General features: G+C 36.5%; 1 protein-coding gene across 1 annotated transcript in view; it reads left to right on the forward strand.

Moving 5' to 3' along the window:
* The first annotated feature begins 2,295 nt into the window (after positions 1-2,295).
* LOC149806655 (integrin beta-1-binding protein 1-like) overlaps positions 2,296-20,702 on the forward strand; it is a 40,405-nt gene continuing 21,998 nt past the window's right edge. The window contains exons 1-2 of the mRNA XM_089956217.1: positions 2,296-2,408; positions 8,804-8,989. Of these exons, the coding sequence (XP_089812343.1) occupies positions 2,331-2,408; positions 8,804-8,989 (264 nt within the window). The 5' untranslated portion in view covers positions 2,296-2,330. The remainder of the gene's footprint in view (positions 2,409-8,803; positions 8,990-20,702) is intronic.

The raw sequence follows: 20,702 nt of genomic DNA on the forward strand, positions 1-20,702 counted from the left end.
AGATTTGACATAAACATACAAAAGTAATTTGTGATATGGACTCTTAAAATAATCAAGTATGTTGAAAATAATATGCATAATATAGATATGCAGAAAGAATAAATGAGAAGATAGATACTCTTTCCTTGTAATATTTCCAGGGGATAGTTTTGGGAGTTTAAATATAACACTCTATGAGAAAGATAAAATATGATTTATTTGACGGCCTGATTAAAAACAACAATTCAACAATAATTTTAGGGAGCATATTACCGACATCATTTTAAAAAGGCTTGATTCATTACGACATGGATGATTTGCATTTTTTTTTACAGAAACAGCATAATTCATTACTACAGTAAAATACCTAATATGTTTATCATGTATCATCTGACAGTAAAGTTGCTGAGATGTATGAATACCATTACGAGAGAGAGAGAGAGAGAGAGAGAGAGAGAGAGAGAGAGAGAGAGAACATGTATTATCGAGGTAATGGAATTCATCACCCAAAATGTTATTATGACATTCAGTACATTTTCTTCTTTTAAATTGATTTTACTAAATTACATTGACCATTTTCAAGATATATACCGGTATACAATCGGCAACAAATAACATCGAATTGGTCAAATTTTCTTGTCAAAGACTCAGTTATAAGACAGAAAGATAGAATGCTAATTTAAAGACTAAAAATCATCATTTTGCGATCAGTGACATACAATAATCAATCCGATAATAAAGTTAATGATAAAATATAATTAATATTGAAAAACATCTACTTTACCAAGTTTAACTGAATTTAAGAAATGTACTCCTTAATCATTAATTAATTTTTACATGTGATGTTAACATTACATAAACAGGACACATATACGCTTGGGAACATATTATTTATAATTCTAATCGCTTCTTTCATCTTTCCTTTTAACATATGAAATCATATTATTGAAGTACTCTGTTTATTATAAATGGCAACAACTGATACATTTTATTGGCAATTATGTATTTTATGTAGATACTGTTTAATGTTAAGCACAGATAACAGGAGATTTGCATATTCAAATGAATGATTGTACAGACAGCTCAAAAAATTGCAGTGATGATATAATAATAATGATATATATTAACGATCATTAAATGGAAACTAAATAATATATAAGCAATTCAAAAGATGACATAGCTCACATACAAGACAGCCCGACTCACCAGCTTTCTTACAGTCACCGCAAGGAAACTGTTTCTTCTCTTTCCTTTTTCCATTCTGATAACATCCAAGATATCACAAACGTCCACAAAATTTAACACGGTGAATAGAAAATTGTTTTTTGGTTTGACTGCAACCTTCTTATATAAGGAATATATGTCTATTGGATATTATTATTATTATTATTATTATTATTATTATTATTATTATTTGATAACATAGATTATTATATACCGTTCACAAGTGCCAACATATATATTTTGTTTTGTTATACATATTTGATTCCCCCAGAAGATCACGTGTGTATACAGAGCAAAAATGGATTGGACATAAGTTTTTCAACTTACCAGTTGACATACATACATAGAATTAAATGGGAGGGATGAAAGAATGATAAAGTCAGAGGGATAGTGATTCATGTGGTCTGGAATGTAAAATTGTAAATAACAATCGTGATGGAACAAAAATAATAATCAATTTCTGCATATAAATCTTATAAAACTAGTTCCAGTAATTTACTCCATTCCTGTAATTTCTCTTACATTATAGTATTTTCGTCTCCATTACTGTCCATTACTGCCCATTACTGTCCATTACAGCCCATTACCGTCCATTACTGTACATTACTGTGTTTAGGGAGACCGATTGCCTTGTGGATTAGGCTAGTTACTCCTGTCATTGCTACATATACTGCAATCAAGTACAAGCAACCGTACGAATAGCTTTTCATGAATTATGTACATGGTAGTCGTGCAAATAATCTTTCTTTTCCAGATTTGATGCACGATTGTCATGTGAGTCTCTGCACCATAGTCGCTAAACACAGTAACATAATGAAGTTTGCATTGAAGGGACACGGCAGCCTAGCGAATATCCTTGAACGTAACTGCCCCTTAATCTTCCCGAAATAAACAAACAAACAAACAAAACAAAAACAATCTAATAAGCGTCCTCTAAGTAATGAATAATAAAGATTGTTTTATGATTCATAAAACAGGCTTTTCTCATCCAGTATTTTGTTTCTGAAATGTTTTGCTCCGTACAATACCAGTCACAAATGCGTCCTTTTCCGTTTCGGCATTAGTATTTCGAACGACATATACTTATTTCAACCGTATACCAGACCACAGCAGATGACAGCTGCGAAATGTTTCAAGTTCGGAAAAAGTCGAAAATAAGCCACCAATCTGGCAGTCGTGAATCTGTAACAAGCACAGGCAACCCAGTTAGTACTTTGTAGTCAAATGATTTGAGCATTTCACTTTCAAAGGAAGAATGTGACATTATTAATGCGTTAGAGTGCCAAAATCAGGTTCACTCCATTTTCGTGAACTCTCAGTTGTGATAGACAAATTGTCAACTCGTGCAGTCATGCGTTAACTCTGAAACTCACAACGCAATAGTTTCTTTACATTAATTAGTTTTATTTAAAAATCAAAGTCTCCAAGTTCATGAATCAATCATTCATCGAGCTCCGCTCCTCCACGAGTCGCCTAATATGCTCTCTAGAGTGACTGCTATTTTTTGGCGACTATTGAAGGAGTTCATCCTAGCCCTACATGGAAGACCTCGTCGCTGATAATTATGTTTTGTGCGTCTGGATCATCCTGCCCAAATAACGGCGCTGTATAGTAAAATTTTCAATAAATATCTCACACACTTGCAGCCCATATGGGCGCTTTTCTACAAATTTAAGTTGTAATGTTGTAGTCGGGTCTTACTTGCTCTGATTTCTTTTTCCTACTAAATTAAAATTCCCACACAATCAAATGGAAGCCAGGAATACCGAAATTGGTTAAAAGGATTATAAGAATCTTGAACGAAACGAAGCTGTCTAAACACTTTCTTCAATATTAATACTGCCAAAGGACCAGTTACTGCCACTTTATCCGGGTTTCTCAAAGCATTCTTAATAATCAGGAATATTTTAAACTTGTGATTCTATCTCATTAATCTCGACCTATTTTGCAAATATGTCAACAGAATAATGTAATGAAAAACTTGGTCATGCCTTACAGCATATTGTAAAGTATCCCTACTAATGAGTTGTTGTTGTTGTTGTTTTAGTTGTTCTAGGGTTTAATGCCATTTTTCAGCACAAGATAGGTTATACATGGTGGCCAGTATAACTGGTGGAGGAAGAACCCTGGAAAACCTAGGGAAGAACCACTGACCCACGAGAAGCTACTGGCAGGCTTTCCCATGTACCAACGCTAGCTGAGCCTTGGACTCGAACCCATGCAGACAGAGGTGAGATGGCAGTGATCCGAAACGGTGAGCACTTTAGACCACTCAGCCACTTGGGGCCCCTTACTAATGAGTCCCTTCTTTCTCAGTGACAGTACCAGTTATCACCAGTACCATTATTCATGATTAGAAATTCAAACATGATTTATTTCTGCATTCATAATTCATGTCGCAGAATTCACTTTCTTCAAATGGAAAATTCTACTTCACAAACTATTAGCAACTGATAGTCATCACCTTGGTAGTGTTGACAGAAGCTGACATTATGAATTGCGCATGCATCACAATGATGACCTGCACCATAATAGGGTTTGTATCAAAACCAGATCTTATTTAAAACTGATAGTTGATATGGCATAGACCACTTACAGTTGATGTAAGAAAAGCAGTAATTATTTGCTTTGCCCATATAGCTTCTTAAAAACTTTTCTTTAGCATTAAAAAATTACATCTTCAGTATCAGTTATTGGAAGGCTTAAAACAGCTATATATATAGAGAGAGAGAGAGAGAAAGAGACAGAGAGAGAGACAGAGAAGGGTTTGTATAACTTTGTAGGTTGCACATACCTGTAAATCCTATGTTCCAAAGGTTCTCTTTCCACCAGTAGTTTACAAACAAGTTTAAAAAAATAACAAGTGAACATTAAAATTGTCAATTAAAACATGTATTAAATGTTCATTTCCTTCAATTTAATTTGATTTGGTAGAGCAGTAGGTACAGATAAAGTAGGTTTCATCAACATCTAACTTATCTTTTAATCCAACACAGGCCAGTGGTACCATTTCTCGCATAAATTGCAGCAAATCCAGTGTACATCTGGCTATTCATCAGTGGTAGGTGGTTCAGCCTCGTTACATGTCTCACATACATCTTTTATTCGTGCTTGATGACTTTCTTCCCTTCTCCGGGTATTTTCCTTTATTTTCTTTCTCTGCTTCTCTCTGCTTCTTTCTTTCCTCGCATTTAGTTTCTTTTCTTCTTCTTTCTTCTTCAGTTTTATGAAGAAGCTGCAGATAAAATTTATCACTACTTATCACTCTTGCCTCAGTGATGCAAATTTTTGCTGTTTGGGGCTTTGCAGGCACTTGGGGCAAAAGCTCTGACAAAGCTTCTGGGATAATGCCTTCCTTCACTGATGGATTACCACCTAAGTAAGGTCCACACTTGTCACAAGAATAATTGGATACAGATGATGACGGTTTGGCTATTATACATGTGGAAGTATTCCGATCTGGAGATTTTAATGTGACAGTTTCAGATGATGTCAATGGGAGCTGGATAGAGGTGACTTTGTAGATGAACTGTGATGGCATAAATTGCTTTTTGTCAGTAGCATCCGGATTCAGTAGATAAAGGCCAGACTTCTTAAAACTATCCTTAATTTTGGCTGGAGAGGACAGATGATCAATTGCATATGACAGAATTACTGGAAACTTAGCTTTGAATAAGATAGCTGTCCATGTATCCAAACTCTGATGTTCCAAACATTCTGCCTGGGTCCTTTTCTAAGCCAAATTTCTTTGTGTATCCATCAAAAGGGCAAAAAAACTTCATGACATTTTCATTGGACATGTGTGACCTCCCCCTATCAAGTTGTTCTGGCTGTCTCTCTCTTTGAGTTCTGGATGTCAGCCGAAAAACTTTCCAAACCATTTATTTGAGGGACCTTTCTCAGAGCTGAATAGAGATGTTTTTGTATTTTTCTTCATAATGGATATGATATACTGTCTATCGATAGCTCTTGTCATCGGGAACCCCTGCTGTAGCTTATACTTTATGTATGATACTAACATATCTTCTTCTGTTACAACCAGCATTATGTTTGGTCCAATGACATGTTTTAAATAGCATCTTCGATTGTCTTCCTTGGAATATTGTATTCTCTTGAGGCCTAACTACAGGTGAGCTGTAACATCTTGACAGACAAGACGGTAGACAATAGATCTTCTTGGAGATACTGCAAACACTTTGTTTGCCAGTTTTCTACAATAATTATTAATTCATTCAATGTAGTGTATCAATTGTAAATCACACTATATATATATATATATATATATATATATATATATAGAGAGAGAGAGAGAGAGAGAGAGAGAGAGAGAGAGAGAGAGAATTTAATGAGAGAGGGTGGTGGGCTATCAATCACTATTCTATTTCATTCAAAGGTGAGATATTTTTGTGATGACAAATCCATGCAGCATTTTATTCATTTACTTTCATCAAATAAGTATTAAACAATAGCAACATTTATATAAATTGTAGTGTATGTGTGTGATTATAAATGGGAAGCAAAAGTGAAAAATAAGCTGGTGTTTTGTTATGGTTACATCCCTTTTCTAATTGAAGATTTTGAGATGACCCCTATACTAGGAATTATTCATGACCTGAGTTACCTAAGTATAGGTATACTGTACTCCATCATTTGTTGGTGTGGGCATAGTAATTAAGTTTGAGAGATCCTTTAGTGTGTTTATTATACACAATAGCATTCAAGTGGATATTTTATTCTTTGGAGGATACATTTATGGGTGATTACATTTTTTTACATTGTTTCAATAGAAATGCCATCTGCATGGATCTGAGGCCCCATATCCAATTGTTTGTTATAGAGATTATGTACATACGGAAGTAACATTTATGGAATAAGTTAACCCCCCTCATGATGTTTACATAATCAAATTTAGGTCACTTGACTTCACCAGTAATATTTTTCTTACCTTTAGAGCTGGAAATCTTTTTTCACTGGAATGAAGGAAACTGGCCTTGCAAAATTATATCTTCATGCAGGAATGTAAAAAAAAAAACCACGTGAGCGTAAGAAATATGATGGCGTTAAGTGGTCGTTGGCGGTATCTGGTCTGTTGGCAGTATATTTTTATTCCTTTCATTAAAGAAGTATTATTCAACTTAACCCGATTTTGGCATTCCCAGCTTCCATCGCATTCTAGCCAACTGAAATGTAGGCCAATGAAACTTGAAAACAGGTCCATTTCTTTTGTGAAATTTGAATTTATTAGAGAAAAGACATCAGAGTAAGTAAAGTCTGACTAAGGCAGAAAGACCCAGACACCCTAAACATAAATATCGGCGTCAAGGTTTTACATGTAGGACTAGAGTTTAGCCCACTAACCATTGGTTTTTTATTATTGTAGTTTGCCTAGATAAAGCAACTGCCCATTTTCCTGTGACTTTTTTGTTTTGTGTGTGTGTGATTTGGATTTTTAACATAGCTTTAAAAAAATTTCAGTCATATCATTATTATGTCAGCAGTGTAGCAGTTTATAGTGATGTCTTGCACTGGGGCATCATGCTGCAGACATGTAGCATGATGTCCCACCCAGTCACATTATCCTGACACCAGGCTGACCAGTCCTAACACTAACCTCTTAATGCTGAGTCTCAAGCGAGACAGATGTCAGTACTATTTTTATAAGTCTTTGGTATGACTCGACCGGGAATCGAGCCCACGACCTTTTTTTATTGTTTATTTTATATTTGTACCTAAGGCTTAATTATGAAAAAATAAATACACAAATGTAGATTCATCAATACACAGCAACAATATTAATGTGCACATAACAACGGCAAGCGACCTTTGAATATAGTCAATCACTTGACATTGGTTTTAAAAAATTCTCATTTTGGTCTACATGTGTACTTAGAATTGAAATTTGAGTTGTATTGTGAATGAATATTTATTGAAACAACTTTTCAAGCTGGTCTGGAATGGATGGACTTTATTTTTCTGTAGATCCAACTCAATTCTGCTTTTCTGCTTGTGATGGACTGGATTTGTTGGATCAGTTATGTATCATGTACATGTGATTTGAGCAGCTGAATCAATTAGTACATGAGATTTTTTGAGCAGTTGAATCAATTACACCAGTGTTTATGTTCTGTCACTGATTGATTGGGAATCATAATGTGGGGAAAATATGAATTCTTTTAATTGAAATTATCAAGAAAGTACATTCTGAGGAAATTCAAGACACATAAATGTAAGTATATTTATTGCCATTCTTATTACCAGTATTTATTGCCATTCTTATTACCAGCTAAAGAAGATGTAACTTTATGCCCTATCACTTGCATGCTCTTTGTTGGTGGGACCCCAGCTATGACCTGTATGGCTTCTATCTCAAAATAGTTAAATGAGGAAATTTGCAAAGCAGCTGGTGCGTGATAATCCATTTATCCAGTGGAAATAAGACTTTGTCATTATCTTGGCTTATTGCTTCAGCACTCAGTTTCATGTCAGAACCTTCAGTTGCATTTTTTTCATGAATTTATTGTTTTGACTGGTAAAATGGCATGTCTCTGATAGATATGCGATAGCACTTGGCCGCAGTGTAATTTTATATGCCATTGACCCTAGAGAGCACTGGTTCAAGTGTGAAACATTCTATTTGCAAAGTATTTTCTCCGAAATAACTGTTTAAATAATCAGATTTTCAATTACTACATCTCTCACATTCATATGCGAATATCATGTTCATTTGTTTGCTTGTTTGTAAGTTTCTTTTGTGACTCATTGAACTCATCCACGTTGTTAACTTTATTATCTCTACTTTCAAATGGACAAAACAGCATGTTTAGTTCATCCGCAAACACAGCTAATAAACCAAAAGTTATAGTGTCTACTAAATCAGCATACATTGTTTGTTTTTAAAGTAATTCCTAATACACAATATGTACTATTTTTAGACCGTTGTGCAGTATGAAGCAGTGTAGTATTGAAAAATATTGCACGTTTCAAACAGTATAAAGTTAATGGAGAAAAAAATGATCATATACATGTAATAAAGTGCAATACATTAAATGATGCTGACATGTTTTAAATAAGTGTAGCATAATACCAAATACTGTATACGCCATTATGAGTACCCGTACACAGTAAAATAGTTGACATTATAAATGCATTGCTTCTGATTCTTGTCATCATGTCAATTTTACTCTTTCTAAACATTCAGTATGAACTACACTGTATACATATATTTATAGAGTAATTTGCTTTTCTTCTGACAGAAAATATACGGTTTGTTTGAGCACATTTGTTGATTTTTTTTTAAAAAGTCCATTTTTGAGAAGAAGTAGAAATTTGCATTCATTTTTTGTATGAGAAAAGTAGTTTCTCAGTAATATTCAGTGTTCAGAATTTTTAAAGGATTCAAATTTGTACTGGAAACTGAATTCTACAAAACTTATCTATTACAGGAAGACAGAGTCTTGATGGAAATAATGGCAAGAACTTGGAAGGCCCAATAGGTTCTCCATTGATTTGATAAACTCATATCTCTAAAAAATTTCTTGTGAGCAAAGTGAAGATTTGAAGGCAACATCTGAATGCTTGTTGCTGATTTTTTCTTTCACAGAGCACCTCCAGCACAGAGAATCTGAGCAGTCTGAAGGAGGGGCAGGATGTGATAGACATGCGGGTGTTGTACCAAAAAGTCACGTTTGAAGTGTACTTCATTGGAATGGTGCCAAATATTAATATGGGGAATTCTCAGCAGCGAGACACTGAGGCCCAGCTTATTGACCACATAGAAGAGGCACAGGTAAATAACCGTAAAACTCTGTAGGTTTTTAGAAGTTAGTAAATTGTTATGATTTGCATGTTTATTGTTTCAGTAAACCTTTGAACACATGTGGAGAAAATAAATAGAAGAAAAAACAAACTTTCAAGTGTTAAATACAGGATTTTTTTTGAAAAATAAATAGGCAGAAAAATGTTAACAGTGGCTTTTACTGGTATGAAGAATAATTTGAACATTTATTTGCCATGATTTAAAATCATCTTATGCTCCAAGATTAAAAAGGAAATATATTCATATGCACTACAGGCAGAGTTTGAAGTTAAAGTTTGCATTAAGGTTTCCTCTGTATAGACTGCAGGTTAAAGTTTGTTTTAGCTTTTAATTTATGGCTTATATGAAGCTTATGTAAGTATTTTATTTATAGTTATGTGAAAGAAATATGAAATCACATTTTATGTCTGTGTGTTAAATAACTTGTGACAGACCTTGTACAATTATTTTGTACCCAGTTTTACTCATATTTTTGCAATTTATGCAGGAAAAGGTTTTAGGTTAAAGTTTACATGTATGTTTTCTTTGCTGCTTGTAAGGAGGAACTCTGCACTTGAATTTTGCTTTTGTGTGTTAAGTAATTCATGCCTGCCATTATTCATTACTTTTCTGTACCTGGTCCAGGTATTTTGTGTGCAATTTGTGGGTAATGTTTTAGGTTTAAGCTTATGCTTCATGCAAGGGCAGAAATATTTTCAAAAATCTTGGTTGCCATTGGGATGGTCCCAGTCTGGTTGCCCTAAATTTTGACAATTCTAATTACTCAGTAATTCATATGAAATAAACAAAGGATATTTTTTATTTGGTTGTATTATGTTTTGTGTAATTGAAACTTGATCAGAGGTTTGATAAATAATTCAGGTATATAAAATATAGAATTTATTTAACTTTTAATAATGAAAAGAAAACAAATAATGATTGACAATCTTTACCATTGACTTTTCAAAGTTAAAGAATAGATCAGACACTCTCACTTGTAGTTAAGTGTGAATCCAACTTGATAAATAGATCACCATGGTTTTTATTTCACGCTTTAGTGACCTTTTTTCCTTGGGCAAATAGTCAGCATGTCCTACAACTTTGAGTGTACAATCATTTAGCTTTGCCTATGGATCCATTATATCGAGTACTAGATCATCACATCAAAACTAGGTCACTGACCTACATTTCACACATCCACCATGGTGAAGTATACATTTATGCCAGTTTCTCAAGCAGTCTTGATTATGTACCTTTCGTGGATGCTTAGTGGTATATATGACATCGTCACTCCAAAAATCTCCTGTTTCACATCAGTTTGGCTTTTCTCAGTGTTGTTTGGGATCAGTTTGTTTCGCAGTATTAATTTTACATGTACACGTATACATCTGTTTATTGATCATATGAGTTGTAATTATATAAATCCCCAAGTATTTTGTTTCCATTTCCCTTTTGACCTGCTTCTCCTATTTGCTGAAATTTCAATACTAAATGACTTGGTAATTATGCTCACAAAGGCATCAAATGATAAACTCCATTATCAAAAAAGTTGAAATGTAATTGCCTTGCAAGCCTGAATTTCCCTTGAATTACAAGTTTGGTCTCCACCAGATGTTACTGCTTGAACATGGTCAACTGAAGAATGCTATTAAGGTCCACAAATGGTGACATTTTGTAACTTAAAATTAGAATTGTAGAACTTGAGATTTTTCCAAGTTTCACGAGTGCATGTTAAATTTACCAAGTAGACATATTCCATGTGTAAAATTGTATCTGATTTTTTTTTTATAGCTTTAGTTTGAATTCACAAAGATGCTCAAAACCTTTCCAGAATACAGGTCATGGTTTTAATAGGAAAGCATAAGTGGGCTCTTATTATAATAAATCTTTGGTAAATACCTAGCAAACACACTTTATTATCAACATTTCTTTAAAAGAAATGGTCAGTTATTGTAACACATGTTGTAGTGTTCCAAGTATATGTTATTTTTATGCCCCTCACCGTTACGGATCACTGCCATCTCACCTCTGTGTGAATTTGAGTCTCAGCCTTGGCTAACGTTGGTACGTGAGAAAGCCTGCCAGTAGCTTCTCATGGGTCGGTGGTTCTTCCTGGGGTTTTCCAGGGTTCTTCCTCCACCACTTATACTGGCTGCCATGTATAGCCTATCTTGTGCTGAAAAATGGCGTTAAACCCTACAACAACAACAACAACAACAATTTTTATGCCCAATCACCTAGTGATTGTGTTACCCTTTTCTATTCATCTTGATGTCTAGTTTAGTTTAACATTTAGTTCAACTTTCAATCATTGGTTTGGGGGCATTTCATAATTTGTGTTCTTTGAATTCATTTCTAGCTTACAAAGGAGTGGAGTATGTGTATTTTTTGATTTTAACGTATCTCTAACAATTTGAGTCATATTGCTATGATGTCTGCAGTGTGACAGTTTATAGTGATGTCTAGGACTGGGGCATCATGCCACAGACATATGGCATCATGCCCCACCCAGTCACATTATCCAGACACTAGAATGACCAGTCCTAAAACTCAGACATGATTTGTCTCCATTTTAAAGCGGAATTCTGCTTTTCTCCTGAAATGAATCAGATTTTTCTTGATATACCGGTAGTATGTTTTTTATCTCACCTCCAATCCGTTTTTTTTTAAACGGTCTGTCCAGTCCCATTCTGCAACGAATCTTGTAAATGGTTTGTTCCATATATTAGTTAACACATGACTCTCATAAAGAGTATTCTGATTGGACAAAGGTTTAAATTTATCCAGTGAATCTTCATGTAATGGAAATTGATGGCAATGGAAAGAAGAAGCATGCTTGCAAAACATGGCATCCCGAGTTGTTGAGAGAGACCATGACATGAAAAGTTTACATAAAGGTTTAAAAAACATATGGAAATGATAATGACTGGAGCAAAAATTTGACAGAAATTTAGTTGGTCAGTTTATAAGAAAACTGAATGCTAGAGGACTGGCATTTTGTGATCTCTGCAATAAAGATCTGAATTACGGTAATCACGGTTGGAAAGTTTGGAACAGCACCTACAAAAGAAGCTGCATATATAAAAATTGAAGCTCAGAAGGGATCTGGAAAAAGTGAGTTAATTACTATGAGGAGAAAGATTTCTTGCATGAGAGAATAGATGTAGCCCTCTGTCAGAATATGCGTACTGCATGTCGCCAGTACAAGCACCAGCTTGAAAGGAAAAAGGCTGTCATTGAGAAGGTTAAAAAATGATTGCACATTGAGCGAAAAATGTCAGTGGTGACAAAAAAGGAAGGCTAAAGAAATCTTTGCCAAAGCCACAAGCAGCAGAGGGGGCAAATCCCACAACTTTTAGAAGCCTCCAAACGCCGAAATAAATCCTTTATAAAACACGTTGACGTTGTAAACGTAATTGTCACTGCGCTGTTGTTGTCGTCGTCATCAGAAGGGACACCCGTTACAACTTCCAAAAGCCGAAATGGAGGGCTCTAACCCTACGCTGTTGTAAACATAATTGTCGCCGTTGTTGCTGTGCGTTGTTGTCGTCGCCCCTCTGCTGCTGTGAATTAAAAATTTAAGTTAACAATAATGGCCAACATTGGAGAAGCACATTCCGCTAGACTAGCTCGAGAGCGACTTGAAGCAATAAAAAAATTTCTTCCTGTGAGAGATTCTGTAAGACAAAAATTACAAGCGCGGCAAGAAGCACAAGTTGAATTTGCGACAGGTGTGGAACAGTTATTTAAACCCGTTACAACAGCTACTGAGAAAGCTGCAGTGGTCACAGTAAGAGCTTTATTGGGAGATGAAATAGGTATTCTTTCAGTGCTAAAACAAACTGCTGAGCAGACTGAAAAAATTGCTAGAAGAACTAAAAAAAACAAAAAAACTTTTACAAGATCTTCCAACTGATATAGCTGCAGCTCAACCTCTGCCCACCGCCGAAGAAGGCATTGAAGTTGCCGAAGCTGCTGCACCCAAAGAAAGTGTTGAACTGACTGCAAAATTTGAGCCGGGTTTTATTAAACTCCTAAAAAACACCAGAAAAAAATTACCTGGATTGATATTAGACGGTTTATATAACAAAGTTTTAAGCCCGAAATATAAGTCCGCAACTGATGACAGTTTTGTTAGATGGGTGTATCGTGTGTACTACGACAAAATAGCGGTCAAATCTAACGATCCAAGATACTCAAGCCTTGTAAAGGCAATGCGGGATCTTTACGAAGGTAGACAACCGCAAGATCCTCCACCTCTCTATTCACCGCCTGAGCAAACTTCATCGATGCAGCAAAAAAAATCTCGACCCACACCAGTAGGATTTTTTACCAATAAAGCTCTTAGTACTTTTACTGACCGGGATAAATTACTCACTATTGCTGCATATGCTTATGATTCTAGAAAACATTATCTAAAACCTCAACACGTTAAAGAAATAAAACCCGAACATTGGACTCCTTTATTATATTTTGCTTCAAAAAATTTGCCTGTTGACGCAGAAGATCCCGGGTATAAAAAATTTGTAAAAGATGTAGAAACCAAGAAACGACCACAATCTCCAGAAGTATTTTACGATGCACCCGACGTCGACGCAACTGGCAGTGGTTTGGGGGGTGATTTTATCCCCTGCCCTAACAATATTATCAATGACGTATCGCGGTTAGAAGTTCTCTTAGGAGGGGCGCGGGCTGGAAATAACTCGCTAGAAATAATTAATGAAGCGGCTGATATCTGTCAGCAATTATTCCAAGGTGGTATCATGGATGCTCACATCTACCGAGAACTTATTGATGAACTTGTTGACAGCGATTAGATAAATAACAATTAAATAAGATGATCATACATGACTCTCATCTTATGTCCTATGTTGAGCAATGCTGAACGGCAACGAAGAGTTTTCCTGTGCTATTCCACTATCTCATATTTTTGGATTTTGTAGAAATGTCCGAAGGGTTATATTTGGTGCCAGGCATACTGTAGTGCTTGTCAGAAAAAACTCTGATAATGATGCAATATGGCGGGCTAATGGAGTTGATCCTGGTAAAGTAGTGTTAACAAAACTATCTCTGTGGATGCCAACAATGACTCCATCAGTCACTGAAGAACAACAGTTACTTTCTTTTATGGATCAAGGTGGAAAATCGTTGTTATCATGGTTAGCAATGACAACAGATAGCACTTCTATTAACGCTGCTGGATTGTTTACATGGCAGTTGGGATCACAACAGGGAATATCAGCAGCGCGACATATATTTATCGCGTTTCAGGCAAATTCTAGAATAAATAACCAAGAAGCAAGTCCAATGATATTTGACACATTTGGAGTTTCTGAAGTTTCATTAAGAATAAACGGACATCAAGAACCTGCTGAAGACATTAATCTAAATTTTGAACAAAATGATGTTGTGCGGGCGTATTATCGATTGATGTCTTATGATGGGCGTGATCAAAACGTTGACACTGGGTTGCAGATATCCCAGCGTGATTTTACAACGTTGTATCCGATCTATTACTTTTTGTTGGAACATTTGGATTTATTCAGAAAATCTGTCATTGATATAGTTAATTGGGCTTGCCTGGCTCGAGTACCAGCAAGAGTAATTGGTCCACCGGAAATTCCTGGAGGTGCTAGAGCAATCGCGGTCATCCTCAGTGACAAAGCAATGTTACTTGATGCACCAGTGGAAAACTTGTAGCATTGCTAAAAGCAATGCAATTAGATCAATCATGAAGTTATAAGAAATGTCATACAGTCACGTTAATGTCACTCTGACTCCTGGTCAGGCCAAGAAATTACAATCGAAACACGCGAGCACATGTGGGACAAAAATAACACTAAAACATGATCAAATCGCTAATGGTGGTCCAAACAAACTGTTGCTGACTAAAACACAACTTAATCATTTTAATAAGGCGAAGCAAGCGAAAACTGGGACTCAGCTTGATTTCTCTCCTGCAGCTGTCAAGAACATGGTTAAAACCGGCGGTATATTTCCTCTTCTCGCGGCAATACCAGCACTGATAGCTGCTGCTGCCCCAGCTGTTGCTAAAGCCGCTGCGTTAGGAGCTGTTGGAACCGCTGCTGGAATGGCACTAAAGAAAGCCACTGGGAAAGGATACAAAAAAAAGGGACGCAGGTTAAGACTTCCAGGAACTCCACCATCATGGTACCCAAAACATTTCTAAGTGTTTTTACTCCGATGTCCAATTTCGATTTGCTCGATGCTGTTAAACAATTAAATATAAAAAATTTCAAAGGCGTCTTTATGCGAGACCAACTACCATAACAACTGAATAATCCAGAAACAGGAATTATTAATCTTGAATACAGTGATGGTCCAGGAACTCACTGGGTTGCTTACGTGATCGATCCACGTGGAATTATCTATTTTGATTTATATGGGTTAGCACCGCCAGTTGAATTTCTCCGATATACAAAAGACGTCCCCGCGAAAGTTTGGTACTCAACGCTGCCAACACAAACACTGACCGATCCTCCGATATGTGGTCAACAAGTATTGAATGTTCTTGATACGATATCATCGTCGACCAAACCACCTCACAAAGTCGTGCACGAGTATACCACGGGTTGATTTAAACAGTTTCCTATCAAATAATGGTTGATATCTACGGAAGATCTCTCCTCAACAGAAAAGTGAAGCGCTTTGATGTAGATTTATCAAAATATGCGACCAAAGATGAAATCGATAATCTTTTAAGTCTGACCGGGATAGACCCAGATGAGGTTGTTATTTTTCAGGACCGATACGGAAAACTAAAAACCAGTGATATCAAATGGCATGAAATAATTCGTAGGGTTATTGGAGCTACTCCGGGTAACATCCCTGTGTTCACTGACAACGGAAAAATCAGAGATTCGCTGATATCAATCGCGGCATTGCGAGATGATATGCAAAAAGCTGCAGGGGAACGCGTAAAAAAGACCGGTGATACAATGACAGGTGAACTCAGCATGAACGGTAACAAAATAACCGTGTTGAGAGATCCAACATCCCCGGAAGATGCCACAACGAAAAATTATGTTGACACCGTTGACGGTAAATTATCCACGTTGCGAGCCGAGTATGATGTTCACATAAACGCGTTTGCAAGACTTCGAAGAAACTTTAAAAAAACTAATGAAGCCGCAGAGGAATTCTTTGGTACTCTGCACACTGTTGACATAAAACTTTCTGATATCAAGACCAACATTGACACGATCAAACAAACACAGCAAGATATCGTAAGTGGGATTCCTGAGATCGTTAACAAAACCAGTTTGATTAAAATCCCATCTGGAGTAACTGCCGGGCATATTACCAACATAAAATACACAGTATCATCTGGATTTGCAACATGGTCTCGACAAAATAATACTATCAAATATACAGCGACTGTCACTGGAGTGTATAGACTGTCTGTGTTCAGTGCCACTAAATTTGAGATATTTACAACATACCCCTGGCGACATTCCACCGACAAGTATTCCGGGGTTGTAACTATCATATTAAATAAGGGACCCGAAGAAACATTTATGCTGGAATCCGCCGACAAGAAATTAACCGCAACATCTTACTGGTGGTGTTTGGAATTTGTAGCTGAAATGCCTCAATTGGTTACTGCTTAATATAAGAAAATGGCGCTAATGAAGGCAGCATCAACGACAACACTGGATGCGCAACAATACAGATATGATCAAGTATGCGAATGGCAGTCAGAGTTAAAAAATACCATCAACGAATGCACAGCAAAGGTAAAAAAATACAAGCGACGTGTGATCGTGTTAGACACAATAGTGTATTCAGTGTCAGCGTTAGTTGCATCCACAGGAGTATTATCGTCTGCGTTAACACCAGTGACAACTGCAATCGCGGTCACAATCACAGTTTCAGCATCAATGACAATTGCAGGAGTTGCTAATATTATCGCGAAAAAAATATCTTCATGTGCGCTAACAAAATTGCACGAGTATGAAAAGTTAAACAGCGTGGTCACGAGCGCCTACTGGAAATTGTTTTCGCTGATATCATCCAGTCTCGATGATACAACAATATCAGATTCCGAATTTGCACAAATGGCAAAGGTGTATGAAGACTACACTGGTCATTTGAAGCAATGGCAGATAAATAACAATGTCAACGGAATTACTTCAACAGATAGTCACAAATGCAAACCCGGCGCGAACTTCTTTAATAACAGTAACCTCAACTAAGCCAGAATTCAGTATTAATTTTCCAACTGCGATTCCAGTAAGTGAAATCGCATTAGCACAATTACGAGTATATCACAGTTGGCCCAATATCAGGTCAGCGTAGTTTGGTGGATTACCAGCAAATAATTCGTTTGTGTTTGCATATAAAAATAAACCCGATGATACACCAGACTGGAACGTCATTGGGTTACCAACCGGGTCTTATCAAATCGAAGAAATCAATGAAGAATTACAGCATCGAATAAAAAATATTACAAAGGAATCCAAAATAGCAATAACTGTTCATGAGCCAACGCTGTCTTCTACCATTGAAATAAACACCCCAGACTACGCCGTGGATATATACAATAGTTCGATCAGAACAGTGTTAGGATGGCCCAAAAATCCACCACTGGAAGCTCCACCATTACCTGGTGAACCTATGAAGTCTGATTATACCTCCGATAAAAATCGTATCATGATTATATCCCAAAATATGAAAATAATCCGTTATGGAAAGGCATAAATACAAAACTGGATAATAGCAGAATACGTGTTAACATGGATGGTTCGCCATTGGAATGGTATTATGGATCACCGTTGTGACCGTATCTTGAGCAAGATATCAAAATTACTTTTGAAGATATTAGTCGTGAGCATAAAACACAACAAAAAAAGTTACGTCAGTTATTTACTGAGTATCTCTTTAATACGTCGTCAGCAAAAAATGAAATTATTAAGCAAATTGAAACATTAAATCAGCTTGTATCCGACATGGAAACCGTTTATCGATCTATTATGCGACTAGGAGGACCGAATTTTAAACCCCCCCCCCGGATATAACGTACCCGAGCTAAAGAAATCCGTCACAGATCTCATAGACGAGTTTTTCAATGACATACTCGCACAATACAGAAAAACACTGCCGGAACCAACTATCCTCAGACACAACAATAGTATTTCGGGTGACGGCCGACATGTATCCCCGGGCATCGTAAATATAACCGAAGTGGTCGCGGTCAATCTTGTGTGTGATGTCATTGATGGCAGTTACAGCACGGACATGACAGTATCAAATCAATCAAGTGTTATAGACTGTGACTTAATTGTTATACCGCTCGGGTATTGCACAATCTCAAGGAGTGTTGTGCAATCACACTGACAAAGGGAGGGAACTAATTGCATGAGATATGCTTAACGGAGTTATCTCCCATTTTATATTAAAAATCCTCAGATTTTAGTGAAGTAAATAATGAAAAACAATCCTTTATTTATATGTTTTTGAGATGGCAGACTTGTATATATTTTCTGCAACTTTTCATACTGAGGGTTCACAAATATCAAAATATTTGCCAGCTGAGTTCATCGATTGAAATATTATTTCTTCATTCATATCTAAGTTTATGGATACAACTCTCTTGGCGCTCTTATTACTACAGCCAGTATTACCAGATCTACAATTTTGGCTTTGTTTGACAACCCTCAGATTGGATAAACTATTGTCGGTTGTCACACCGTTGATGTGATCGATCACAAGATTGTCTTGGATCACTCCGTTAAATACCTCGAATACGAAGCGATGACAGAAATACTTCTTTTTCCCAACAGTAAATCTAAGATAGCCAGTGTTACTAACAGCACCAACTGATTTTTTCAATCTGCAGTGTCTGACTATTCCCTCACAATTTGCTTCGTAGTTATCAATGATAGGATGTGAGACAAATTCTTGGTTCATTTATATAATAATATATTTGTCTAATTTATAATTTGTCTGAAAACTTAGTTATATAATCGCGCTCGCATTTTAGCGCAACGTCGTTATTTTTTTTGTTATAATATCTTTTAAGTTCACGGTATCTCTTTCCTCTGCAACTTGCACATAACTGTGTTTTACCCCTGACCCCAGCACCACATCGCAGACACGGTATTGGTCCTAAACTCCCCCTTCGGATGCTTTGGGAATGTGTCCCGCAGAATTCTTTTCTGCAGGATTTATTACAAGGAATTACGGATCCAACTTGAAGCCACTTGCACCAGTTCATTCTATATATAATATTTTCTTATTTAAATGTTTGTCTTAAATATAATATGGAGGAGTTTGAAAGATTATCTGCCATTGGCACTGGGAAAACTTCCAGATTCGATCTTGACAGACTAACCCCTGACTCGTGGAGACGAGCCCTGACTGATCTGTTTGATACTATCAGGAATGCCAAAAAAGAATTTCGTAACGACGGTGCATCTCACGTGTGGTCGTCATTTAAAATTATACCCAACATTGATGAAGTCAATGTCGCTGACTCTGCTACAATGAATGATGCACGAGCAAAAACAATTATTGATTACCTTGATAATCATCAAGGTAGTCAGAAATATTTTTCAAAATAAAATTTATTGTGCAAGCAGATTCCGATACTTGGATTATCCGTGACAAAAATGACCCTTTCCTTGCCAGCGGAAAGACTGTTCTGCTAAGTAAAGATTCCAAACCAGGAATGCTGACTGGGATTGATAAACCATATTACGCTCGAGCGTATCCTGTGACTGCAGTCATTTATGGAATCTATCCGATAAAAAAAACCAAAATTGATAAACTCACCCCGATGAGATTGTCAAGGCTGAATTGTGTAGCCGAGTGAGTAATGGAACATTTTAAAAATGCGATGTGCGGAAACGGTCTGACTGCGTTAAGACAGTCCAAGATATCAGTGTGGGCTGAGCGAGTCAAGGATACAGGAGCATCAATAAACGATGTTGCCGAGCTAGAAAAAGCATTAAGATTTCCCATAACCGTAACAACGATAACAGAGGAAGTATTATACAAATTGAAATATGATCGATAAGGAGCTCCAATAAATATCATTGATCATAACGCTCATGCTTGGACTAACGCAGTTACAATATTTCCGCGGGATCCTGTTGTAAAATATTATCAGGGAAATATATTTGATTTTATTAAACAGATAAGCAAAAACGACCCTGTGTCGATGTGGTTGTATAAAAGTTCCAAAGATGGCGAGTATGATCAATTTGTAAAACCTAATGGTGACTTATACCAGATGGAACCTCTGCAACAACAAATGAAAAAACTCGTAGAAAAATATATGAAAATCGAAGATTTTAAAAACACTGAGCAGTTATTAACTAATTGTTTTACGGTTCCGAGTGTTGCTGCTCACACCGCCAGAGAAAGAAATTTGTGGAGACCAACCCGAAGTGAGTTTCTCGAAGACATACAATTCAGTTGTGTCGAGTATGGACAAAGCGGTTTGTGGAATACCAAGTATGACTACAGCGAGATGATATCAGTTGATATGATTGCGTGTTATCCGGGAAGCTTTCTCGGGATGGGCGAGTGTAACGAATACTTTAAAAGATTTGGACATCCCACGAACTCGATGACACGAGTTGCTATAAACGGTCCTTTACCCGATTTTTCCCTGGCAGGATTTGCTCGTGTGACATCGTTTGAATTTGCTAAAAAACTTCATCCATGCTGTTATGTTTGG

Source organism: Sinohyriopsis cumingii, chromosome 1, assembly GCF_028554795.1.
Source record: "Sinohyriopsis cumingii isolate HCF-2022 chromosome 1, ASM2855479v2, whole genome shotgun sequence".
Lineage (NCBI taxonomy): Eukaryota > Metazoa > Mollusca > Bivalvia > Unionida > Unionidae > Sinohyriopsis > Sinohyriopsis cumingii.